This window comes from Cibotium barometz, chromosome 13, assembly GCF_041138505.1.
Source record: "Cibotium barometz isolate CiBa-2024 chromosome 13, ASM4113850v1, whole genome shotgun sequence".
Lineage (NCBI taxonomy): Eukaryota > Viridiplantae > Streptophyta > Polypodiopsida > Cyatheales > Cibotiaceae > Cibotium > Cibotium barometz.
In genome coordinates this window covers 15,087,497-15,108,790 of record NC_141058.1, presented here as the reverse complement: position 1 = coordinate 15,108,790, position 21,294 = coordinate 15,087,497, and the positions used below count along the sequence as shown (strand labels likewise).

The 21,294-nt window shown below is 45.4% G+C and overlaps 2 protein-coding genes across 2 annotated transcripts in view; both read left to right on the top strand.

Moving 5' to 3' along the window:
* LOC147632406 (uncharacterized) overlaps positions 1 to 4,524 on the top strand; it is a 29,292-nt gene extending 24,768 nt beyond the window's left edge. The window contains exon 3 of the mRNA XM_086807834.1: positions 3,962 to 4,524. Coding sequence (XP_086663960.1) covers positions 3,962 to 4,524 — 563 coding nt within the window. The remainder of the gene's footprint in view (positions 1 to 3,961) is intronic.
* Positions 1 to 21,294, top strand: part of LOC147632405 (GTP-binding protein At2g22870-like) — a 71,366-nt gene that overhangs the window by 30,302 nt on the left and 19,770 nt on the right. Inside the window, exon 2 of the mRNA XM_086807211.1 lies at positions 20,382 to 20,451. Within this exon, the coding sequence (XP_086663337.1) occupies positions 20,382 to 20,451 (70 nt within the window). The remainder of the gene's footprint in view (positions 1 to 20,381; positions 20,452 to 21,294) is intronic.

Sequence of the window (21,294 nt, the reverse complement as noted above, 5' to 3'; positions counted from 1 at the left end):
CAATGGCCAAATGCCTCCTATGCTCCTCCTCTGTGCGTGAATGCACAATCATATCATCAAAGAATGTGCCCACAAACGCTCTATGAGGCCGGAAAATCCTGTCCATCATCCTGTTAAATGTGGCAAGAGCATTTGTCAAACCAAAGGGCATGACCAAGGACTCATATAGCCCAAAAGTGGTCCGAAATGTTGTCTTATGCACATCCTCGGGTCTAATGCGTATCTGATGATACCCGCTTTTCAAGTCTATTCGACTAAAGACTGTGGAGCCTTGTAAGCGGTCCAATATGTCATCGATCCTCGGAATAGGGAATCGATTCTTGATGGTGTTCTTGTTTAGCGCCTTGTAATCTATACACATGCGCCAAGAACCATCTTTCTTTTGCACTAAGAGCACAGGTGAGCAAAAGGGTGATGAGCTATGCTGGATCAACCCCTTCTTCAACAACTCCTGTACCTGGCTCATAATTTCCTCTTATTGGGCGGCACTAACACAGTACGACGGTCTATTTGGTGGGGTACTCCCCGGAATAAGATCAATAGCATGATCTTTTGGCCGTTCCGGTGGCCGTTCCGGAGGAAGTTCTCCTGGCAATGACTCGGAAAAACAATCTTGGTACTCACGTAGAAAATCAGTCTTGTCTTTATCTAACATAGACAAATTAGATTTAGACTCATCATCTTTTACATCCTTTACAAAAACCAAGTACGCGGAAAGATGCTTTTTCAGTACTGATGAAATGGCCAAAGCTGATACAATAGGAATAGATTCCCCTGTAAGCTTCACATCCAAAATATGCTCTTTCTCTCTATGAGTCAAAATAATCTTCCTGTTATACGTATCCACCACCGCATGTACTCTATGGCACCATGGCATACCCAATAAAACATCACACCCATCAAGTGGCATGATAAAGAACTCCTCACTGTCCACATAACCCTGCACATGAAGCCTCAGCTTCCCAATAATATGGGTAACGGGTTCTGCATACCCAGGACAAGCCATATTAGCCTCATACAAAGGCCCCATCTCCTCTGCGCGGATCCCCAATCTGCCAGCCAAATCTGGTGAGATAAAGTTGGCTCTAGCACCTGTGTCAAAGAAAATCAAGGCATTATGATCTCTCACTTTGCCCCATGCGCTGCACAACTCAGTCTCTTCACCACTTGGCTGTTCCCCAACAAGATCAGGAACTAACCCTGTAGAAGGCTTTGCTTTCTTAGACTTGGGCTCCCCTTTAGTGTCAGAGTCCTTTTGGGACAATTAAAAGACATATGTCCCTCCTCAGTACAGAAAAAGCACTTCCTAGCATCCATCAAAGCCTGTCTCTCCTCAGGAGTTCTCTTGGGCATTGGTAACTTCTTATACCACTTCTTTGTAGACCCTTTTGCCCTGACTTTTCAGTTCTCTTGCTTGTGCTTTTACTTCCTTTAAATCCAGTTGAAACTCCAGTGAGTAACGCATTTGCCGTCATGGCATTCTCTATCATCTGTGACATATTCGTTACTCGAGTCTTTATGCAATAGTCACGCACTTCCTTCGGCAGCCCACAACAATACTTCTCAACCTGCTCAAACAATGGTACTGCACGATAAGAAGTAACTGGGAGTAAAGCTTCCCAAAACTTCTTATTATAATCCTCAAGATTTTCACACTTCGATGCATCCAACTTGTGCCATGTTGTCATTACATCCACCTCAAATGTAGATGTGAGCCACATGGAAGAGAACACCTGTTTAAACTGTATCCAAGTAGATGGTGCTATGCCCTGCAAAAGAAGAGTGGACCACCACTGCAATGCATTGCCCTTGAGAAAAGTCGCGGCTTTTCTCACCTTCGAGGATTCCGTGTAATTTCCACCAAAAAAAGCAGCATCAAACTGCTGTAAAAAGGTAAGTGCCTTTAGCTTGTCTTTGGCTCCACTGAATGTGTCAAATTTCACTGGAGTTCCCCCTTCCTTATAATCCTTCGCCTTACCCATAATCTATCGTAAGGAAGTGGCCTCACAAGATTGCTACCCCCAGCATTCATGCCCATCATAGGGTCAACATTGCCAGTTCCCACACCTGGCATACCATGCATTCCTGCTGATCCCCCCATGTTTCCAAACATACCACTATGCATACTGGGCTGCATGCCCCCATACATATCCCTTGCATTCCAGGCTGCATGCCCCCATACATATTCCCCTGCATACCAGGCTGAAAATTAGCTCCAAAATTCCCTTCCAAACATACCACTATGCATACTGGGCTGCATGCCCCCATACATATCCCTTGCATTCCAGGCTGCATGCCCCCATACATATTCCCCTGCATACCAGGCTGAAAATTAGGTCCAAAATTCCCTTGCATTCCCATGCCTCCCTGAGGGTAACCCCCAGTCATAGATTGGAACACGGAACCACCGCCAAAATAGCCTGGATGCATAGACTGCTGCGGAATAGGTGGCTGTCCGAAAAAGGAACTCTGTGGGTTTGCACCATAAGTGTTCTGCATGTTAGGAAACGGTCCAAAAGCAGGATCTTGTGGGAAGGCACCACTATTGCCCTGAGGTGGGTTCCTAGAATGCTCTTTCTTCTTCTTCTTCTTAGGCTCAGAAGGGGCTCTCATAAATTCAGCAAACTTCTCACTTTGTGTGAGCTGCATAAACACATCCACTGCCCCTGCCAAACGAGCTTTAAACTGGGCATCATCTTCCTCTTGACTTGGCATGTCTTCTCGCTGCGTTACTTAAGCTGGACCAAAAAACTAAAAGCTGCTTTTTGAAAAAGCAACTTTGAGGTCAAAAAGCAAAGCCTTGAAGTTAGAAAAGCGAAGGACGAGAACTTTGGGAAAAGTTGGCCATATTCAAGTAATAATTTATTATTAGAAGCTAAAAAAGAGAAATCAAAGTAAAGAAAAGCAAAAGCCAAAACCTTACTAGCTTTTGGCAAAAAAGGAGGATCTCCCTTGGGTATAAAAGAAGCATGAACCCCTCTCTTGCTCATGGATCAAGGCATGGAGATTTTCAACATCGTCATCATCAAAATCTTACTGGCTGCCTTCACATATCTGCTGCAATCACTGATTACTGCTGTATCCCTTTGCGCCACCTGCACCTACTACGCCAGCCTCAGCCGTACACAGCAGTGGTGCTTGTTTTCTGAACCGCTAGCTCCTCCTGTGCCAGTCCCGTGTTGCCTGCGCATCACAGTCTGGCTGCTATTGCAGCTGCTGCCACCTACGCATTACCTGCAGGCTGCAGCCAACCGCCACTTGAACCATCAGTGCTACTACCGGCCAGTTGCTGCCAGCTCTTTAGCCAAATTTGCCGCCTGAATCTAACGCGACTGTTGTTGACTGAACCTCCATCTGCCACCACTGCCCTTACCACTATGCGTTGCTAGTGTAGCTAGCCAAGCGCAACCAGCCACCGCCTTGTCACTACTGCCAGCGTCGCCATAGCCACCAGCACTGCCGCTCTTTGAAACGCTGCTGCCTGGCCGTGCTACTGTTGTCACCATACAGAGTTTGCTGCGCCATCTCCTGAACAGTGATACTTGCCCAGTCACCTATTACCTAGCCGTTGACACCACCTGAAGCGCTACCTCCATTGCCCTTTTGGCCAGTGCCATCTATCTGCGTGGCTCCCTTGTGGATTGTCTCCTTCTCCGATTTCAGCCATGTCGAGAGTAGAGGGCAACCAAGGGCCTAATGAAGGAAACAACTATGAGGCCGATCTAGGACTTCAGGATGGGAACTAGTCGATCCCTTACTCATGAGACCGCGGCCATGTCATTAGCAGAGAACCATGACTTTCAGTAGTTGAGACGATTTCTCAGAGACGAAGAATTCCTTGCTTGGAGAACCAAGAGGGAACATGACCAAAGAAGGGCTCAAATGTTTGAAAATTTCATTAAGGATTGAGCCACCGAAGCCGAAGGAGTTGAAGCTGCTAAAGCTTGTCTTCGTGCTAAAGGAGTCACCATTGGAGAAGGATCTAGAGCTACCCGGTCTTTTTCTCGTGGAGGAGACAGGGTCGCTATTCCTAGGCCTGCTTTCTCAGATGCAGCTTCTTCAGGACAGGTAAGGGAAAGGAAGGCAAAGGAGCCTACATCAACTAGCAAGATGGACTTCAAGCCGGGAGAGAAGAGCATCAAGCTTGATGCTTTTGATGGAAAGCGGGATACACAAAAAGCGTTATCTTTTGTTAAGCAGTTTGATGCCGCTTTTGGAGGAGAGGACTTCTTCGAAAAGTATAAGCTTCGTATGGTTCTCATGCATTTGAAGGTTGCCGCCTTGAATTGGTGGCTAAAGGTGGTACAAGAAGGGACTGAGCCGAAGACGTGGACCAACTTCAAGACTATGTTCAACAAGAAGTTTGTATCGGCAAACTTAGAAGCAGACGTGCAAAAGGAATGGGATGAGGTAAAGCAGAAAGTCGGTGAGAATGTGATATCATATCTTAACAACTTTTCAGCTGTTTCATTGAAGTTTATGTCACGTGCATCTTGCACTTGGATGCCACGTAGACATATCTGAACAAGAAGGTGCATGTTCTGGAATGGAAACTAGTCCCATGTGAGTCCAGTTTGGGATGAGTTAGCTAGGGTTCCGCTCTATGTGTCCGAGGTCAAGTGTGCATTGTCTTGCACATGAAGCAGTGCTAGTCTGCAGTGTGAGTCTCCCTCTGGAACGATATCAGATGTTCTGTGTATTTGAATTGCAACTAGATGCTAGACCTCTGTGTAGGCATGTAGGTTTGCATGTAGAGATGGGGCTAGTCCATAGGGCTAGCCCAAGACTTAAGTCCAACCTCTTAGTTTGGGCAGGGGGGAAGTGTAGAAACACCCCCAAGGGGCCAGGAGATATGACACTACTACTAAATCTTGCTCTAAAGATGGATCTACAAGAATATTTTCCATGGCACGCATCATGACACCACGATCTATTGCATCTTGTCCCCCAAGCTTGCTAGTGCCCGTTTGACCATATGCCATGATTGTGCCGTTATACCTCTCTAGCACACTTTGCAAACAGAGACAAAAGGGATGCCACCTGCTGCAATCAAATACAATCTCCAACATATCATACATTCTACAATAAAGGCATGCCAAGAAGCCTTCATCAATGGCCAAACCAACATCCATAGAAAGCAATGAGATGCACTAGAGGAATCTATCTAACTAGATACACCACCATCTCTTGAGTAAAACACATAAAAATTGACATGGAACAATAAGGTACCTCAGCTACAAGCTTTGCCATTACTTCATACACTCATTTTTGAGAAGCAGTTTCATTGAGAATCTCATCAAACTCGAAGGCCGACTTTGTTCTCTCGTAGACGTTAATATATCTTTCTTTCTTTCTTTTCTCTCTCTCCACACACACACACACACACACACACACACACAAGAAAAACAATTCCACAAAATTAGCTGAAGCTTTCATTGTAAATGTATCACTTTCTTTACATCATAGTTCTAGTTAGTTAGTGTCTATTAACTTATCAATCACTTTTGTTACACTACATTTTGTAAATCCATCTATGCAGTTGCTTAAATAGGTAACTTCTCACTTTTGATCCTGCAAATAAAACATTAATGTGTTTGAATTGATTTAATGTAACAAGTACAAATAAATAAACCTTCATAAGTAGAGAGATATACTCTAAACTTACAAATTTTTCAACATTATGTGAAAGAAATACAATGAGATAATACCTACACTTTTTCAGCCGTTTCCTTGTTCTTCATAACTGTTTCCTTGTTCTTCTCAGCCTTGACAGCCTGAAGTTCTTCTTCAACTTCAACAATGTCAGTAATTCTCTGAGAACAATCACAAAAAAATTAGTGAAAACCAAATGAAATCTTCAGTAGAAAAGAAATAAAAGAAAAAGAATATGAAAAAGAAATAAAAGAAAAGGAACATGAAAAAGAAATAAAAGTTAAAAAAAACAAACCAAGTAAGTGAAAAAGACCCGAGCCAACGCTATCAAACCTCCACCAAACTTGAAGGCTGTATCGATGGTCTTGATAGAAACGTCATGGATTCGATCCACTAATACCTCTGATTTCTTCTTTAATTCAGTTAACTCGTGGTTAACTTTGGTGAATCCTTCATCCATTGCTTTCTTTAGAGAACGAATCTCTTCATGCAAATCCGGTTGCTTGGTGCAAAACCTGTGTGCTCCTATAGGAGAAATATTGTGAGAAGAAGAGAAGCAGCCTGTTTTGAGAGAGAGAGGGAGGGAGAGGGAGAGAGAGAGAGAGCATACCTTTGCTCAGGGTAGAGGCCATACCTTTGCTCAGGGTAGAGGCCATTGACTTGTAGAGAAAACTAGGAAACACTTGCATACGTATGCAAGTTTTTCCTAGTTTTCTCTATAAGTCAATGGTCTTTACCCTGAGCAAAGGTATGCCCTCTCTCTCTCTCCCTCTCCCTCCCTCTCTCTCTCAAAACGGACTTCTTCTCTTCTTCTCACAATATTTCTCCAATAGGAGCACGCAGGTTTTGCACCAAGCAACCGGATCTGCATGAAGAGATTCGTTCTCTAAAGAAAGCAATGGATAAAGGGCTCACCAAAGTTAACCACGAGTTAACCAAAGTTAACCACGAGTTAACTGAATTAAAGAAGAAATCAGAGATATTAGTGGATCGAATCCATGACGTTTCTATCAAGACCATCGAGACCATCGATACCATCGATACAGCCTTCAAGTTTGGTGGAGGTTTGATAGCGTTGGCTGGGGTTTTTTTCACTTACTTGGTTTGTTTTTTTTAACTTTTATTTCTTTTTCATGTTCCTTTTCTTTTATTTCTTTTTCATATTCTTTTTCTTTTATTTCTTTTCTATTGAAGATTTCATTTGGTTTTCACTAATTTTTTTGTGGTTGTTCTCAGAGAATTACTGACATTGCTGAAGTTAAAGAAGAACTTCGGGCTGTCAAGGCTGAGAAGAACAAGGAAACAGTTATGAAGAACAAGGAAGCGACTGAAAAAGTGTAGGTATTATCTCATTGTATTTCTTTCACATAATGTTGAAAAATTTGTAAGTTTAGAGTATATCTCTCTACTTATGAAGGTTTATTTATTTGTACTTGTTACATTAAATCAATTCAAACACATTAATGTTTTATTTGCAGGATCAAACGTGAGAAGTTACCTATTTAAGCAGCTGCATAGATGGATTTACAAAATGTAGTGTAACAAAAGTGATTGATAAGTTAATAGATACTAACTAACTAGAACTATGATGTAAAGAAAGTGATACATTCACAATGAAAGCTTCAGCTAATTTTGTGGAATTGTTTTTCTTGTATGTGTGTGTGTGTGTAGAGAGAGAGAGAGAGAGAGAGAGAGAGAGAGAGAGAGAGAGATGGATGTTAAGGATGAAATTGTGAGAACTTCGAATTTGATGAGATTCTCAATGAAACTGCTTCTCAAAAATGAGTGTATGAAGTAATGGCAAAGCTTGTAGTTGAGGTACCTTATTGTTCCATGTCAATTTTTATGTGTTTTACTCAAGAGATGGTGGTGTATCTAGTTAGATAGATTCCTCTAGTGCATCTCATTGCTTTCTATGGATGTTGGTTTAGTCATTGATGAAGGCTTCTTGGCATGCCTTTATTGTAGAATGTATGATATGTTGGGGATTGTATTTGATTGCAGCAGATGGCATCCCTTTTGTCTCTGTTTGCAGAGTGTGCTAGAGGGGTATAACGACACAATCATGGCATATGGTCAAACAGGCACTAGCAAGCTTGGGGGAGAAGATGCAATAGATCGTGGTGTCATGATGCGTGCCATGGAAAATATTCTTGTAGATCCATCTTTAGAGCAAGATTTAGTAGTAGTGTCATATTTGGATTTCACTATGGACTTTCCACGAACCCAACATGTTAATGATGCTATTTGGACAATTGTGGATAGGTTTAGCAAGCAACCTCACTTCTTGCCGGTCAAGAAGACTATCAAATCTGAGCATATGGTTAAAATATATCTTGCACAAGTGTTCAAGCATCATGGAAGGGCGAAGTCCATTGTGGGAGATAGAGATCCCAGGACTACAACTCACTTTTGGCGGGACTTATTTGATAATATGGGCACCAAATTAGACTTCTCATCAGCTTATCACCTGTAGACATATGCTCACTTATGGTAGTGCTATGTGTGAACAGGGCTTAACCAAGGGCACTTTTTCCCATGTGGTTTTTTCCCTTGGATATCAAGTGTGAAAGAATATTATATGGATGTGACACACATGCAAGGGTTGACTTGCATTTTGTGGCTACCACACATTTGGTGTGGTAGCCACAAAATCTCCATCCCCTCCCCCCACTCATTGTACTTATTGCACACCCAGATTCAGCTTTTTAGTTCAGTACTTTTTCATTTTGTTGGGATGACAGAGGATACCCCATACAGGTACACCGATTTGTCTCATAGACCGAGTTCGGTCTTTTGGAAGACGTTAATAAAATCTCTCTCTCTCTCTCTCTCTCTCTCTGAGCTGCTTCTTCGTGCACCTAACCCTAATCTGCTGTTGGAGGACTGTGTGTGTGAGTGTGTGAGTCCACACCAACACTTGGTATCAGAGCTAGGCTAGGTTGGCTTTGCTGATTTCCATCGCCAAACAGTCCGGAATTCCGTCACAAAACAGTCCACAGTTCATAGTCCATCCAGCAGCAACGTTCCGTCCGGCAAACGCTCCGTTCGTTGACCAGCTTCCGGCGCCTAGACTCCGTCCCTCTAGCCACTGGTGCCAGTCCGTCCGCCGCTTCCGCCGAGGTCAACCTCCTGAACCGGCGGTCTTACTGGGGAGAGAACCACCTCCACCCGTTGATGCCTCCGAGCTCGGCGTCGCCGCCCGTACCCGCCTCTCGGTCCCGGTGGAGCTAGTGCGGCCAACTCCACCAATGCCTCGTCAACTGGTTGCGCCACCCCGTGTGTTCAGTTCCGGCCGCGCGCCTTGCTCCCGTCCGGCTTCAGCTTCGGTCGACCCGCCCGTCTGTTCCTGCAGGTCCAGTTCCTCGCCGGTCTGCAGCATGTCCCCGCCGTCGGTGCCTACTCGCCTGTACCTGCCAGCCTGACCCCCGCCACGTGGCCTGCTTCAAAGTCCCAGTCCTTGGTCATCTCAAGTACTTTTATTTTAGAAAATAAAAAATTTAAAAAAATATTTGTAGACATTCTACTACAGGTTCAGCAGATTTTGGGGAATTGGCAAAATTCCCCTTCGCATGGAAAATTGCAGGAGGTAGAATTGCATGAAGAGTATTTGCTGTAGAATTGCCAAAAATTGATGGTTGGAATTTGGGGGTTTTCCAAATTAAGTTCAAAATCAGCAAATTAAGCCTCTTCTAGTTGCAGAAATTTGGGGCTTTTGTGAAAATTGGGCAATTGACTGCACATTGAAGCAATTGCAGTGCATAAAAATTGGGGCTTTTCAGATTGGAGCATGTAATTGGGGATTATAGCGGTGATTTGTCACATATGTATACACATTGTGTGTAATTGGACAATTTGGTGCAGGTTTATACTTGCTTCAGGTTGCAGGCAAAAATTTGCATAGGACATTTGATTGCCTGGTAGTGCACATTGGTTCTTGGTTTGCTTGCAGGTGTATTTTATCGACATGGCTCAAAATGCTACGGATGTATTGATGTGCTCACCCAGGAGGACAAATTAGATGGATCTAACTACTCCCTCTAGAGTTTCATGATCCGTAATTTGCTAGTAGCCAAAGGGCTTTGGGACATCGTGTGTGGTGACGACACACGCCCACTTTCCATACAGCCTGCAACGCCTCAAAGGGGAGGTGCTCAAAGAGCTCCTGAGGTAGAACATGCTCCCACACAAGAGCAAATGAGATGGGACTGTAGGGATGCACATGCCATGTCCTTGATAGCCCTTTCAGTGAAAAGGACTATTTTTCCACACATTCGGTCTTGCAAGACATCGAAGCTTGCATGGGACACATTGGAAGCAATGTATCAGGTACGCAACGAGGCAAGAGTTGCCTACTTGAAGAGGCAATTGGATCTTCTTTCTATGGATGAGGGTGACTCCATGTCAGATCATCTCACCAAAGTGAAAGATTTGTAGGACCAATTGCTCAACATTGATGAGGTTATCCCAGACAGACAGTTGGTCATCAACACTCTTCATTCTTTACCACCTTTCTACTTGGGCTTTCACATCTCTCTCAACCTCTCTATGAGAGGAGGTGGTGATCCCGTCACTTTTGAAGAGCTGGTGGGTTTACTCTTGCAGGAAGAGAAAACAAGAGCAAACCTATCTAGCAACGGTGGTGGAAACAAGGCATTTCTAGCCAAGGATAAGGGTAAAGCAAAGAGCTTTAAGCATGGGGGACAACAGTCTAGTAAGGCTGGTCATGGACAGCCCTCTTCTGGTGGTGAAAAGTCTGACAAAGGGGATGCAAACAAGCCTAAAAAGAAGGGCAAATGTCACTACTGCCATATGTCAGAATATGCAGCGGAGATGAAGACAAGATCTGAAAACACCTAGAGCAAGTGCAGAGCAGAAAAACGCAGAAATGAAGAGAGAGAGAGAGAGAGAAGCGTATAACTCTGCTATATACACAAGAGAAATCCCGGATACAATGATTTGAAGTGTGGGGGGGCAAGGGGCCATTTTATATGGCCCCACGTAGCCCACGACCTGCTCTCCTCCAGTCGGCTTGCTGAAAAACAGCCATCAGATCGGCCCACGACCTGCTTTCCTCCAGTCAGCCTGCTGAAAAACAGCCATCAGATCAGCCCACGACCTGCTCTCCTCCAGTCGGCCTGCTTAAAAACACCTGTCGACTGGCAGTAGTTAGTCGGCCAGCATACATGGGATAGCCTGGGGGTAGCAGAGTCCCCAGTCAGCCAGCATCCCACACCAAGGAAAGAATATGGAGAGGGGGAAAATGAGAAAACACCTAAATCGGGCGGGCACACCCACAATAGAGGCCCTGGTGTAAATATACAGACAGGAGATGACTGCTAACACCCCCTCTTAGCTTGTGGATGTGGAACCAACCCCAGTGAGCTGGAGTGCCGCCGGAGCATAGCTTGAGATAGAGACTTCGTGAAGAGGTCCACCGCATTGTCCTTCGTCGAATAGAACTCTAGCAAAATGTCATCAGCAACAATCTTTTCACGAACAAAATGCCTCTTGATGACCGTGGGTTCCACTAGTGGAAACCAAATCCCGCCAAGCAACTTCACCACCTCGCAAGCAACACCACAAACAACTCCTAAGCCAAGGGAAAAACTGTAGCCTGATGTTAAGTTCCTCGTGTTTGGCTCTCCTTCCCAAATTGAGTCACTCCAACCTTCCCCCTCCTGTGTAAAAGAGTCCAAGACTATTCGCCTGCTACCTGCAGAAACCATAGGATCCGCAATCCTGCCTCCCAAAGTGTCCTCTGCAAACATGAGCTCAACAGCCTCATCAGGAAGCTCCCGTCCAATCTGGTATGCATCAACCAAGACAATGAACCATTCTGCTTCTGAGTCAAGGAGGCATAATACTGCTCACAAGGATCAACAATTGTTACGGTGGGATGCCAAATCTTGGAAACCTGTTGAAGACCACTCAAGGCCTTCAAAAACCTGTAAACCACCCCCTCTTAATCTGGAACCATAGAGCCTGGAGAATATGCAACATCCACCTCCTCCTGCAAGTAATCAACTGCTACCTGCCTGGCCTTCTGATAGGTTCTCGTGGAAAGAGCTTCCTCAACTACAGGAGTTTCTGTGTCCCGAATGCTACGAGACATCAAAGCATAGGTTACCTGTAAAGTCTCCTTTGACTTACGAACACAAGAACTACCAACATCTGTACTGGAAAGTTCCTGCCAACTGCTGCCATCATCTGGCAAGCCATCCACCATCTGGTCTTTGAAATCCTGCACCTGGAGCGTATCCACACTTAAGTGTCTATTACGAGACTGCCACTCTTCACAAAACTGAGGACCTGGGAGAGAGAGTGCTGAAAGTTTGTAAACTCCATTCTCCACTCCGCCTTCCCAAACTACCTGGCTTGTTGTTTTGTCCCGGAGAGCAACAAAATGCTCATCAAACTCCACCCGTATGCCAGTCTTGCAAACCTGATGCACTGACAACATATGAAAACCAAGTGATTTAACATACAACACTTGGGAGGAATGCTTGCCCCCTTTGCCATCGGGAACTATCTCCACCCTGCCCTCACTATGAACTGGGATAGTGGATGTATCCCCAATAAGGATGTGTGGGAAGGAGTCATGTGCGTGGAAGCACCATTGTCTAGAATCCACTCCTGAGTATCCATAGCGGACAGTCCTCCAACCTCCTCCCTGCACGAAGAAGATGAAACCCCGGTGTCTATAACCTCTAGGTGCACAAAAGATGGAGTCTTCATGGTTGCTGCTGAGGATTCTGCACCCTTCTCAGTGCTCCACTTAGGACACTTCCTCCAATAGTGGCCTTTCTCGCCACAATCATTACAGGTCCTCTCGGCCTTCAGTTTCTCTCGGTCTGAGTCAGGCTTCTTCTCAGAAGACTTCTCCGATGAAGCCTTCCCTTTGCCCTTGTTGTTGTTATTACGGCCTTTCGACCGTTGGCCAGTTAAGGCCTCAGAACCTCCGTCCTGTGGAGGGTTCGTGAATCGCTCTTCCTGGTCCAAGACCATGGGCACAAGCTTCTCCCATGTGATGGTGGTGAGCCTGCCATTGGTAATCAACGAAGAGTAAAAGGCTGAGTACTGAGAGGGCAAATGTGACAGCAACGTTATGGCCATATCCTCTGATGATATCTAGAGAACTTTCTGCTGAAGAGCCTGCAGCTTGTTGATGTGCTCCCGCATCGTCGACGACTTTGCAGGATTCATCACCCGCATTTGAACTTCCAACGAGATTCTCTTCATGGGTGACACCCTGTTGTAGAGAGAAGCCAAATACCTTTGGCCAGCATCATATGCTTGATATGATTGATTACTTGTGGTGTGCAATTGAGGAAGATGAAAGAACGGACTCTGGCATTGACACGATCCCATAATTGTGCCTGTGCCTCTCGTTCCTTCCGAATAGATGGTAACTCCCCTTCCTCTAACTTCGGTTGTGGAACCCCAACAACAATGAAATCAGCAAGGTCATAAGACTCCAAAACAGATTCCATCATTACCTTCCATATGCCGTAGTTGTTCCTGTCCAACTGACGGTCCACTGGGAACGTGGGGAGTGTCGGGATCTTCATGTGCTTCTCAGCCATCTCAAGTAAGCCCCCATATGGTGAAACCTACAGCTTGTAGAAGAACTTGCTATGGCCCTAGTTGATGCTGGGGCATCTACCAGTCATGAGGATCAGGACAATAAACCCATGTACAAAGTCACCTGTTGTAACTTGTATTGCCAAAAACTATTGCTAATGTTGAATGAATAAAGAATTTTATTTTTCTCCGAACTCTGTCCGCTCTATTGTGTACTTTCTTTTTTTCAGAATATCCTGGCACCTTGTCCTTATTGTCCATTGCAATGACCCATGTTCCTCATTCTTTCTCTGCAGTCTTTGCATCCATGGATCAGTCTCATTCCACCTCAAAGAAGTCTAAATCTATGGAGTGGTCTTGGTGGGATGAGGTCCTGGCAGAGGGTGCCTACAAAACAGGAGGCGCGAAAAAGTAGACATGGAAATATTGTCTCCTTACGAAGTCAGGTAGCGCAACTCGTATTCAAGCACACTTGCTTCATCAGCTGTGACATGTGAGGGATGAGACCGTAGTAATCACAACCTTAGTCTACACTTAACTGCACTTAATGATGTTTAAGAGATAGACAAGTATGTGTCAATGCAGTGTAGCTATATTATATGAATGAATGCGGTTACAATGAGATCCAAATGGATCTGTACTGCTGAATATGCTGACTATGTGCTGAGAATGCGGGCTGAACTGCTGTCCACTCTTTCCCTTGTCTCCTGGGAAGGAAACACTGAAGGGAGGCTTGGAACAGAAGCTGAATGCTAACCTGATGATGAAACGCAGCACTGATGGGCTGGACTGAACTGAATGGGGCTGCGTTTGCTGCAGATGAATGCTGATGAAGATGCGTTACTGATGAAGATGCTGATGGGATGCGTTAACTGATGATGAGGCTGATGGAATGCGTAAATCTGAGTGCTGATGGAGATGCGTTAACTGATCTGCTACTGATGATGAGGGCTGATGCTGGTATGCTGAAACGCCAACTGTTCCTGAGGAGGATGTGCTTCACTGCTGAGCCCCTGATGACTGAATGGATGAGGCTCTGCTATTTATATGGGTGAAAGGCTGCTGGTCGGCCAGATGCTGTAGTCGGCCAGATGCATCACTCCCATAAAATACCATAATACCATAAATGGTAGTCGGCTGCCCCAAAAATGCATAAAAATGCTTGAATAATGCTGATTAAAATACCTGATGAATCTGATGATGCTAATGATGCTAGAATGAAGCCATGTCACTGTACACTTGACTGGTGTGCACGTGACACGTGACATTCCCCGCTGCTAAACTGTTGTTGGGTGGATACCTGGCAACCTTCGACTCTTCTGCGATCCTTCTCCTCCGAACCACTGCCCCCTTCTGTCTTCTGCTGGGACTGAGGCCGTTTGCAGGAGTGAAATCCTTGAGCCAAGACGCTATATACTATGGGAACTGAATGGCAACTACCTGAGTCACCCCTGACCTGTTCCTGGAAACCTTTCACCTACCATCTCCGTCGTACCTGAAGCTCTGAACCTCCTGAGGCGAATGTTGGAGCAAACTCCCGTCTTCTGTGGAAGAGAAACCCCCTGCTGCCAGTTGAAGCCAAAACTTATGTGCTCCTTTGATGATGGATGTCATTCTTCCCTGAGAGTTCATGGGTAACATGTATGCAGGACTGACTGCTAAGATGACTGCTAAGATGACTGCTATGCAAACCATGTGCAACCCTAAATGCTGTGCAAGAATGCAGATGGATGGGTTACTAATGCAGACCTAAGGGAAAATCCCTAAGGGTGGCTTGCAAAATTTTCAGAACTGGGTTTAACTGTGCGGAAGCGATAAAAATGATGTCTGATTGAATGACTGATGAGCTGAACATGCTCTAAGGCTGGTTACCCTGTAACGCTTTGATACCAATGTGACATGTGAGGGATGAGACCGTAGTAATCACAACCTTAGTCTACACTTAACTGCACTTAATGATGTTTAAGAGATAGACAAAGAGATAGACAAGTATGTGTCAATGCAGTGCAGCTATATTATATGAATGAATGCGGTTACAATGAGATCCAAATGGATCTGTACTGCTGAATATGCTGACTATGTGCTGAGAATGCGGGCTGAACTGCTGTCCACTCTTTCCCTTGTCTCCTGGGAAGGAAACACTGAAGGGAGGCTTGGAACAGAAGCTGAATGCTAACCTGATGATGAAACGCAGCACTGATGGGCTGGACTGAACTGAATGGGGCTGCGTTTGCTGCAGATGAATGCTGATGAAGATGCGTTACTGATGAAGATGCTGATGGGATGCGTTAACTGATGATGAGGCTGATGGAATGCGTAAATCTGAGTGCTGATGGAGATGCGTTAACTGATCTGCTACTGATGATGAGGGCTGATGCTGGTATGCTGAAACGCCAACTGTTCCTGAGGAGGATGCGCTTCACTGCTGAGCCCCTGATGACTGAATGGATGAGGCTCTGCTATTTATATGGGTGAAAGGCTGCTGGTCGGCCAGATGCTGTAGTCGGCCAGATGCATCACTCCCATAAAATACCATAATACCATAAATGGTAGTCGGCTGCCCCAAAAATGCATAAAAATGCTTGAATAATGCTGATTAAAATATCTGATGAATCTGATGATGCTAATGATGCTAGAATGAAGCCATGTCACTGTACACCTGACTGGTGTGCACGTGACACGTGACATCAGCATAGACAGGACATTGCATTCTGTACTAACATCACTAGTGAAGCATGAGAGGAGCTTCGTCAGAAAGACGAAGCAACGCGGTCATCATCATCGACTTGGAGAGCAGGGGTGGGGATAGATCCTTCCACATATGTGGGCACTTCAGGACAAACCTCTGGAACCACTAGGTCTTCATTTGGTGGAATGCCATCATTTTTTGGACCCACTGCAAATCCATTTGGAGCACCACCACCAGCAATGGACGCGAGGGGTACTGTTCGCTCCAGGCAGAGTACACTTCAGAGTAGATGGGACCCAAAGAAGGAGGAGGTGGATGGTAGTGTTGAGCGCTTCTTCTACCATGATGCCATTGCCTTCCAGGTTGCTTGTAGCTTCTACTTCAAGGACATAGTGCACAAGATTGTAGAGTATGGATCCACTTACACTCCTCCATCATCAGAGGCATTGAGAACCACATTACTAGCGAAGGAGAAGGGCACAGTTGCTGCAGCAACAGAGATTGTTAGGTTCTCTTGGGACAGGAATGGCATCACACATTGTAGATGGCTGGAGCGACACTCGGTCCAGATCCATTCATGGTGTCATTGCCTATTCGGGCAATCTTACTTTATCTCATCGCATGATGCGTCCGAGACAGGGAAAAGTGCAGAAGCACTTGCCACTCTTCCAAGAGTGGTCGGCAGCCGTACAAGTGGTGGGTGAAGAGAAAGTGATCCAGCTTGTTGTTGATGGAGAGAATGCGAACAAGGCAGCCGGTAGATTGTTGTGTGACAAGTTTCCTCATATCACATTTTTTGTATGCATGGCGCACTGCCTCAACCATCTTCTCAAGGACATCGGGAAGTTGGACTAGATTGCTCCCATCATAGAGTAAGCCACCCAGATTGTATCCTTCATTTACAGGTACACTTTCTTGCTGGTTGAGTTTAGGAAGAAGTCATCTAGAGATTTGCGCAAGTATTCAGACACTCACTTCGGATACAACTTCCTCATGTTGGGGTCCCTTAACAAGTGTTCTAGTGCCCTAAAGCAGTTGATGGTGAGTGATGAGTATGAGAGGCATGCATTGTCTGGAACTGTTGTAGGAAAGGCATGTGCGTCAAATATTGGGAACCCTCTTTGGTGGGAGCAAGTGAGACACATTATAGCTTTGGGGAAGCCGATCATCCACTTGTTGAGGATGACAGATTCACTTCAGCCATGCATTCGAAAGATTTACGAGGGGATGGACAAGATGGTGGAAAAGTTAGAGCACATCGAGCAAGATGAACAGAAATACCAAGTTTTAAGGAAGCTATGCGAGGATAGATGGGATATGAAACCGGCCTCTGATAGAAAACCAGAGTGCGGTAGGAGCAATCACCCGTCCACTTGTAGTCTAGATGAAAAACCAAACACAGATTGGGGCTAGAGTGCCCAAATCTGAATACACAGCGACACCTGTTGGCCCCAAAGCTTGGCGCCCCTTGCGGTATTTCTTTATTCCATTAAAATAATATGTATGGCTGAGTACAACACAAAAACCAGCCAAGAGTTTACACCTGTAAGTCCAATCTGACTGCCCACAAATCCTTCTCAGCACAGAGGATCTATGCACACAGATCTGATTCTTCAAGCAACACACTGTGTCTCCCTCTGATCAGCCAAGTTCACAAAGCAGGCCAGCCATGGGCATACATCTGGCATAACTCAAGAGCATGATACATCTTCTCAGCTCAACATACATATGCTGTTCAATCCCTGTCTTAATCCCTTGTCAATCTGCCATACTCCTCCTCTCACAAGGAGCCAGATAACACATACCTGTAGCAGACATCAAGTAATAGAAAGAGAGATAGATGAACAGAGTCAAGGCTTACCAAGTTCAGCTCGTGAAACAACACTGGAGGAAGCAACAGCACTAATCTGTGCCTGCAGGCACTTGAATCCACAATCCTGCTTCACACATGTGCTTGCACTTGCCTGTATCTTCCTCCTGATGCTCACTCCTATGCTGTCCTTGTAAAATACAGATCTGAAAATCAGCACAGTACCCGTCTGTACCGCCTCGGGATACGTGCCAGGCGTTGTACTTGCATAAACAGCCTGCTGTCCACTTCTGTACCAGCCTGAATCAACATACACAGGTCTGCACAGGTCTGTCCAGCACCCAGAAAAGCGCCGCCTGCACCTGTACTTGCTGTACCCGACTGCCCGTACACTGTACGGCAGTCGTACAGTAGGGTTTGGGCTGGAAAACAGGCTGTACAGCCTGTACAGAGCTTCTGCGCAGCCACCAGCAGCTGTCCTGTGCGCCGCCAGCAACAGAGGAGAAAGAGAGAGAGAGAGAGAGTGCCCAGTACTGGCCGTACAGTGCTGTACGGCTGGTTCCTTCAGAAAAACAGCAACAATCTGCAGTAAAACAGCCGCCTTCTCCCTTCTCTTGAGCTTTTCCACGATTGTTCACATGCGCATGAAGAAGCCTCTCCTTTTGCTACACGATTCCCCAAAAAGGGAAGAGAGAGAGTGAAGAGAGAGAAAACTCCTTTCCAATTTAATCCCTAGGGCCCCAACTTAATAAGTTCCTAGGACCACTAAGGCCTAGGGGCAAACTTCAATAAACATTCAAACTTAATGTTTTAATGTTCCCCCTTCACACCTAGGGATGTCCACACATCTTAAACACTGTCCGGGCACCCCCCATGTGAATCATAAAATATTCTGACCCTGCAACCACCATGACCACACTTGTCCTGCTCCATTTTCACAGGGCCATGACAGGATATGTACCATTCACCTATGCATGTAGCAGGTTTTATGGTTGATCCCCAGTTTCAAATAGGCAATCAATACACAGATTCGGAGGTGGCAGATGGATGGGACATGATTTTGGAGAGACTTGAGCCTGACATTGTAAAGCAGAGAACTATCAAGGATCAATTGGCAGATTATAGGGCTTGCAAGAGGAGGTTTGGAAGAGCCAATGCTTTGGTAGATCGCTTCACCACTATGTGTGGTGGGAGGACTATGGGGCAAAACTCCAGAGTTGCAACAATTGGCCATCAAGATTCTGAGCCAGGCGGTCAGTTCCTCTTGTTTGGAGCAACTATGGAGCTCATTTAGCCATATCGCTTCAAAGAAGCGAAACTGGCTTGACACTCAAAAGACCAATGATCTAATTTTTGTGAGTGCCAATTTGCGTCTTCTTGAGCGAAATGAGAACCCCCAATCTTGGAAGCATGGGTCAGAGGAGAATGAGAAGGGTTCTAGAGGCAAAGGAGCAGGCTAGTTTACCGCCTACCTTGATAGCTACTTTGGGCGAAGCGGGGGATTGCGGCTCCAACGACTTCCTAGATTATGATGATCTGGGCTCAGATGATGTGTAGCTCTCACAAGTTTGAGTCTATTCATGAGTTCCAAACTTGGCTGATGTATTTGCATTGTACTTTCTATTCTAAATTCAACAAGAAATTACTTGATCTTGAGGTGTCCTTTATGCAAATTTGAGAAAGTCTCACTGTTGAGTTTGTAGTTTCTAGTTTTTGGTTCTGTAATTTAATTTATCAAGTATATGTGCCGGTTTCCTAGCCGTTTCCGTTTCCCATCGGTTGCCGTTCCCGTTTTCGAGGGGGGTGCCGTTTCTGTTTCCGTTCCCGTTTCTGGTGACTATGATTGGGAGACTCCATGGAGCCCTGTCAGCCAGCAAGAAGGTTGGCAGCCATCATCAGTTGTATTGGAAGATCTAGTGGGCTATTGATCACCCATAAGCTTGTATTGCAAATACTTCTTGGTAATAAAATACTTAAGGGGCCAGGGGTTGGCCCATCTCTGATCCTCAATGTGGTGGTGTTGGGCCTGTGGTATAGCTTAATTGCATATTTAAGAGATCTGCTCTCCCCATTGCCATGGAAGAGACTTGGGTGCCCAATACAGCTGCCCACTGGTCCCACATTGAAGGGCCCTGGCTATGGGTGAAACACCCCTTAATCGGGAGAAAATAAGAACACTATGCAGTACACCAGTGGATAGATTTGTAATTTGGGATGTATATTTTCAACCACCACATACACCTACACCCACGCTCCCCTACCCATCTGCTCTTTTCCTCTTTTAATTGGAATGCATGGGGATAGATTTGTAAAGTGGATTTGGGATGTGTATTTTCAACCACCACATACACACCTACACCTACACCTACACCTACAGCCACGCTCACCTACCCACTTGCTTTTTTGCTTTTGTCATTGGAATGCATGGGGCATGAAATCTACACCTTTGATGTTTTTTACAACTGTTGTCTGAGTTTGTAGAAGGTGAACTTTATATATTTAAAATGCTAACAATCCTAGAGCTGTATTTGTGGAGTACAATTTTATGCTTTTATAGATTGATTTGAGTTTCAAAAGTACGGATGTCAAGTGTCATGGCACGTAGTTTCAGAATAACTGCATCATGTTTCATTATATGTTTTGCAGGCAAGACACAGGTCATCAACCATTATTTGATCAATAAGAATTGGTATCTCGTTGATCTTCCTGGATATGGGTAAGCTTTGTGAGAAAAGTTCTCTATGTATGACTGAATAAAGGTAGAAAATACTGGCTAGAGTATGCTTGCTGCCCTATTTACACTTTACTTCCCCCCCCCCCCAAAAAAAAAGAAAAAAAAAGAAAAAAGAAAAAGAAAAAAAAAAGAGTTTAATTGGTCGAAGCAGCGCTCTAAGGTGAACAACCTTCCTTTCGTAAAATTGTGACAGTACGGAGGTATGGAGATCTGGTTAAGTTTTCCCTTCATAGTTTTGCAATTTTCTGGGTTACTGCATCTCAAGATGGGTGCTTCAATGGTCACCCTCCCAGAGATTCAGGACGTAGTCTTGTTGTTCTACCACACTTTGCTCTCTGCTGTGAGCCCGACTCTCCTGAGCGTGAGAAGGCCCATCAGAGGGTCCAGCACCACATCCAGCCTCGAGTTCGAGATCTTCCTTTCTCCACAGATGAGCTCTTGCCAGCCCTTGATGCACTTCTGCACAGGAAGTGCCCCAGGGAGGACGGACTTCCAGTTTCTCTCTTTATGTAGCATTGGGACCTCATGGAGGCTGGCCTCTAGGCAGCTTTCAATGAGGTTATGTAGACGGGCTCTCTTCGAGTGCATGGCAGAGGGTCCTACATGCCTCATCCCAAAGGAGGGAGGTGACAGACTTGAGATTTGCCAGTGGCAACCCATCACCCTCCTAAGATCCTCGCCAAGGCCCTTCCCCTTTCCCCTTCCCCTTCAGCCGCACTCTGACCTGATCCACTCGACACTCACAGGCTTTATCCGAGATAAGAACTTTCTGGATATCATATTCACTTTTTGAGAGGCCATCGCGACCGCCAAGATGCGGGGCAA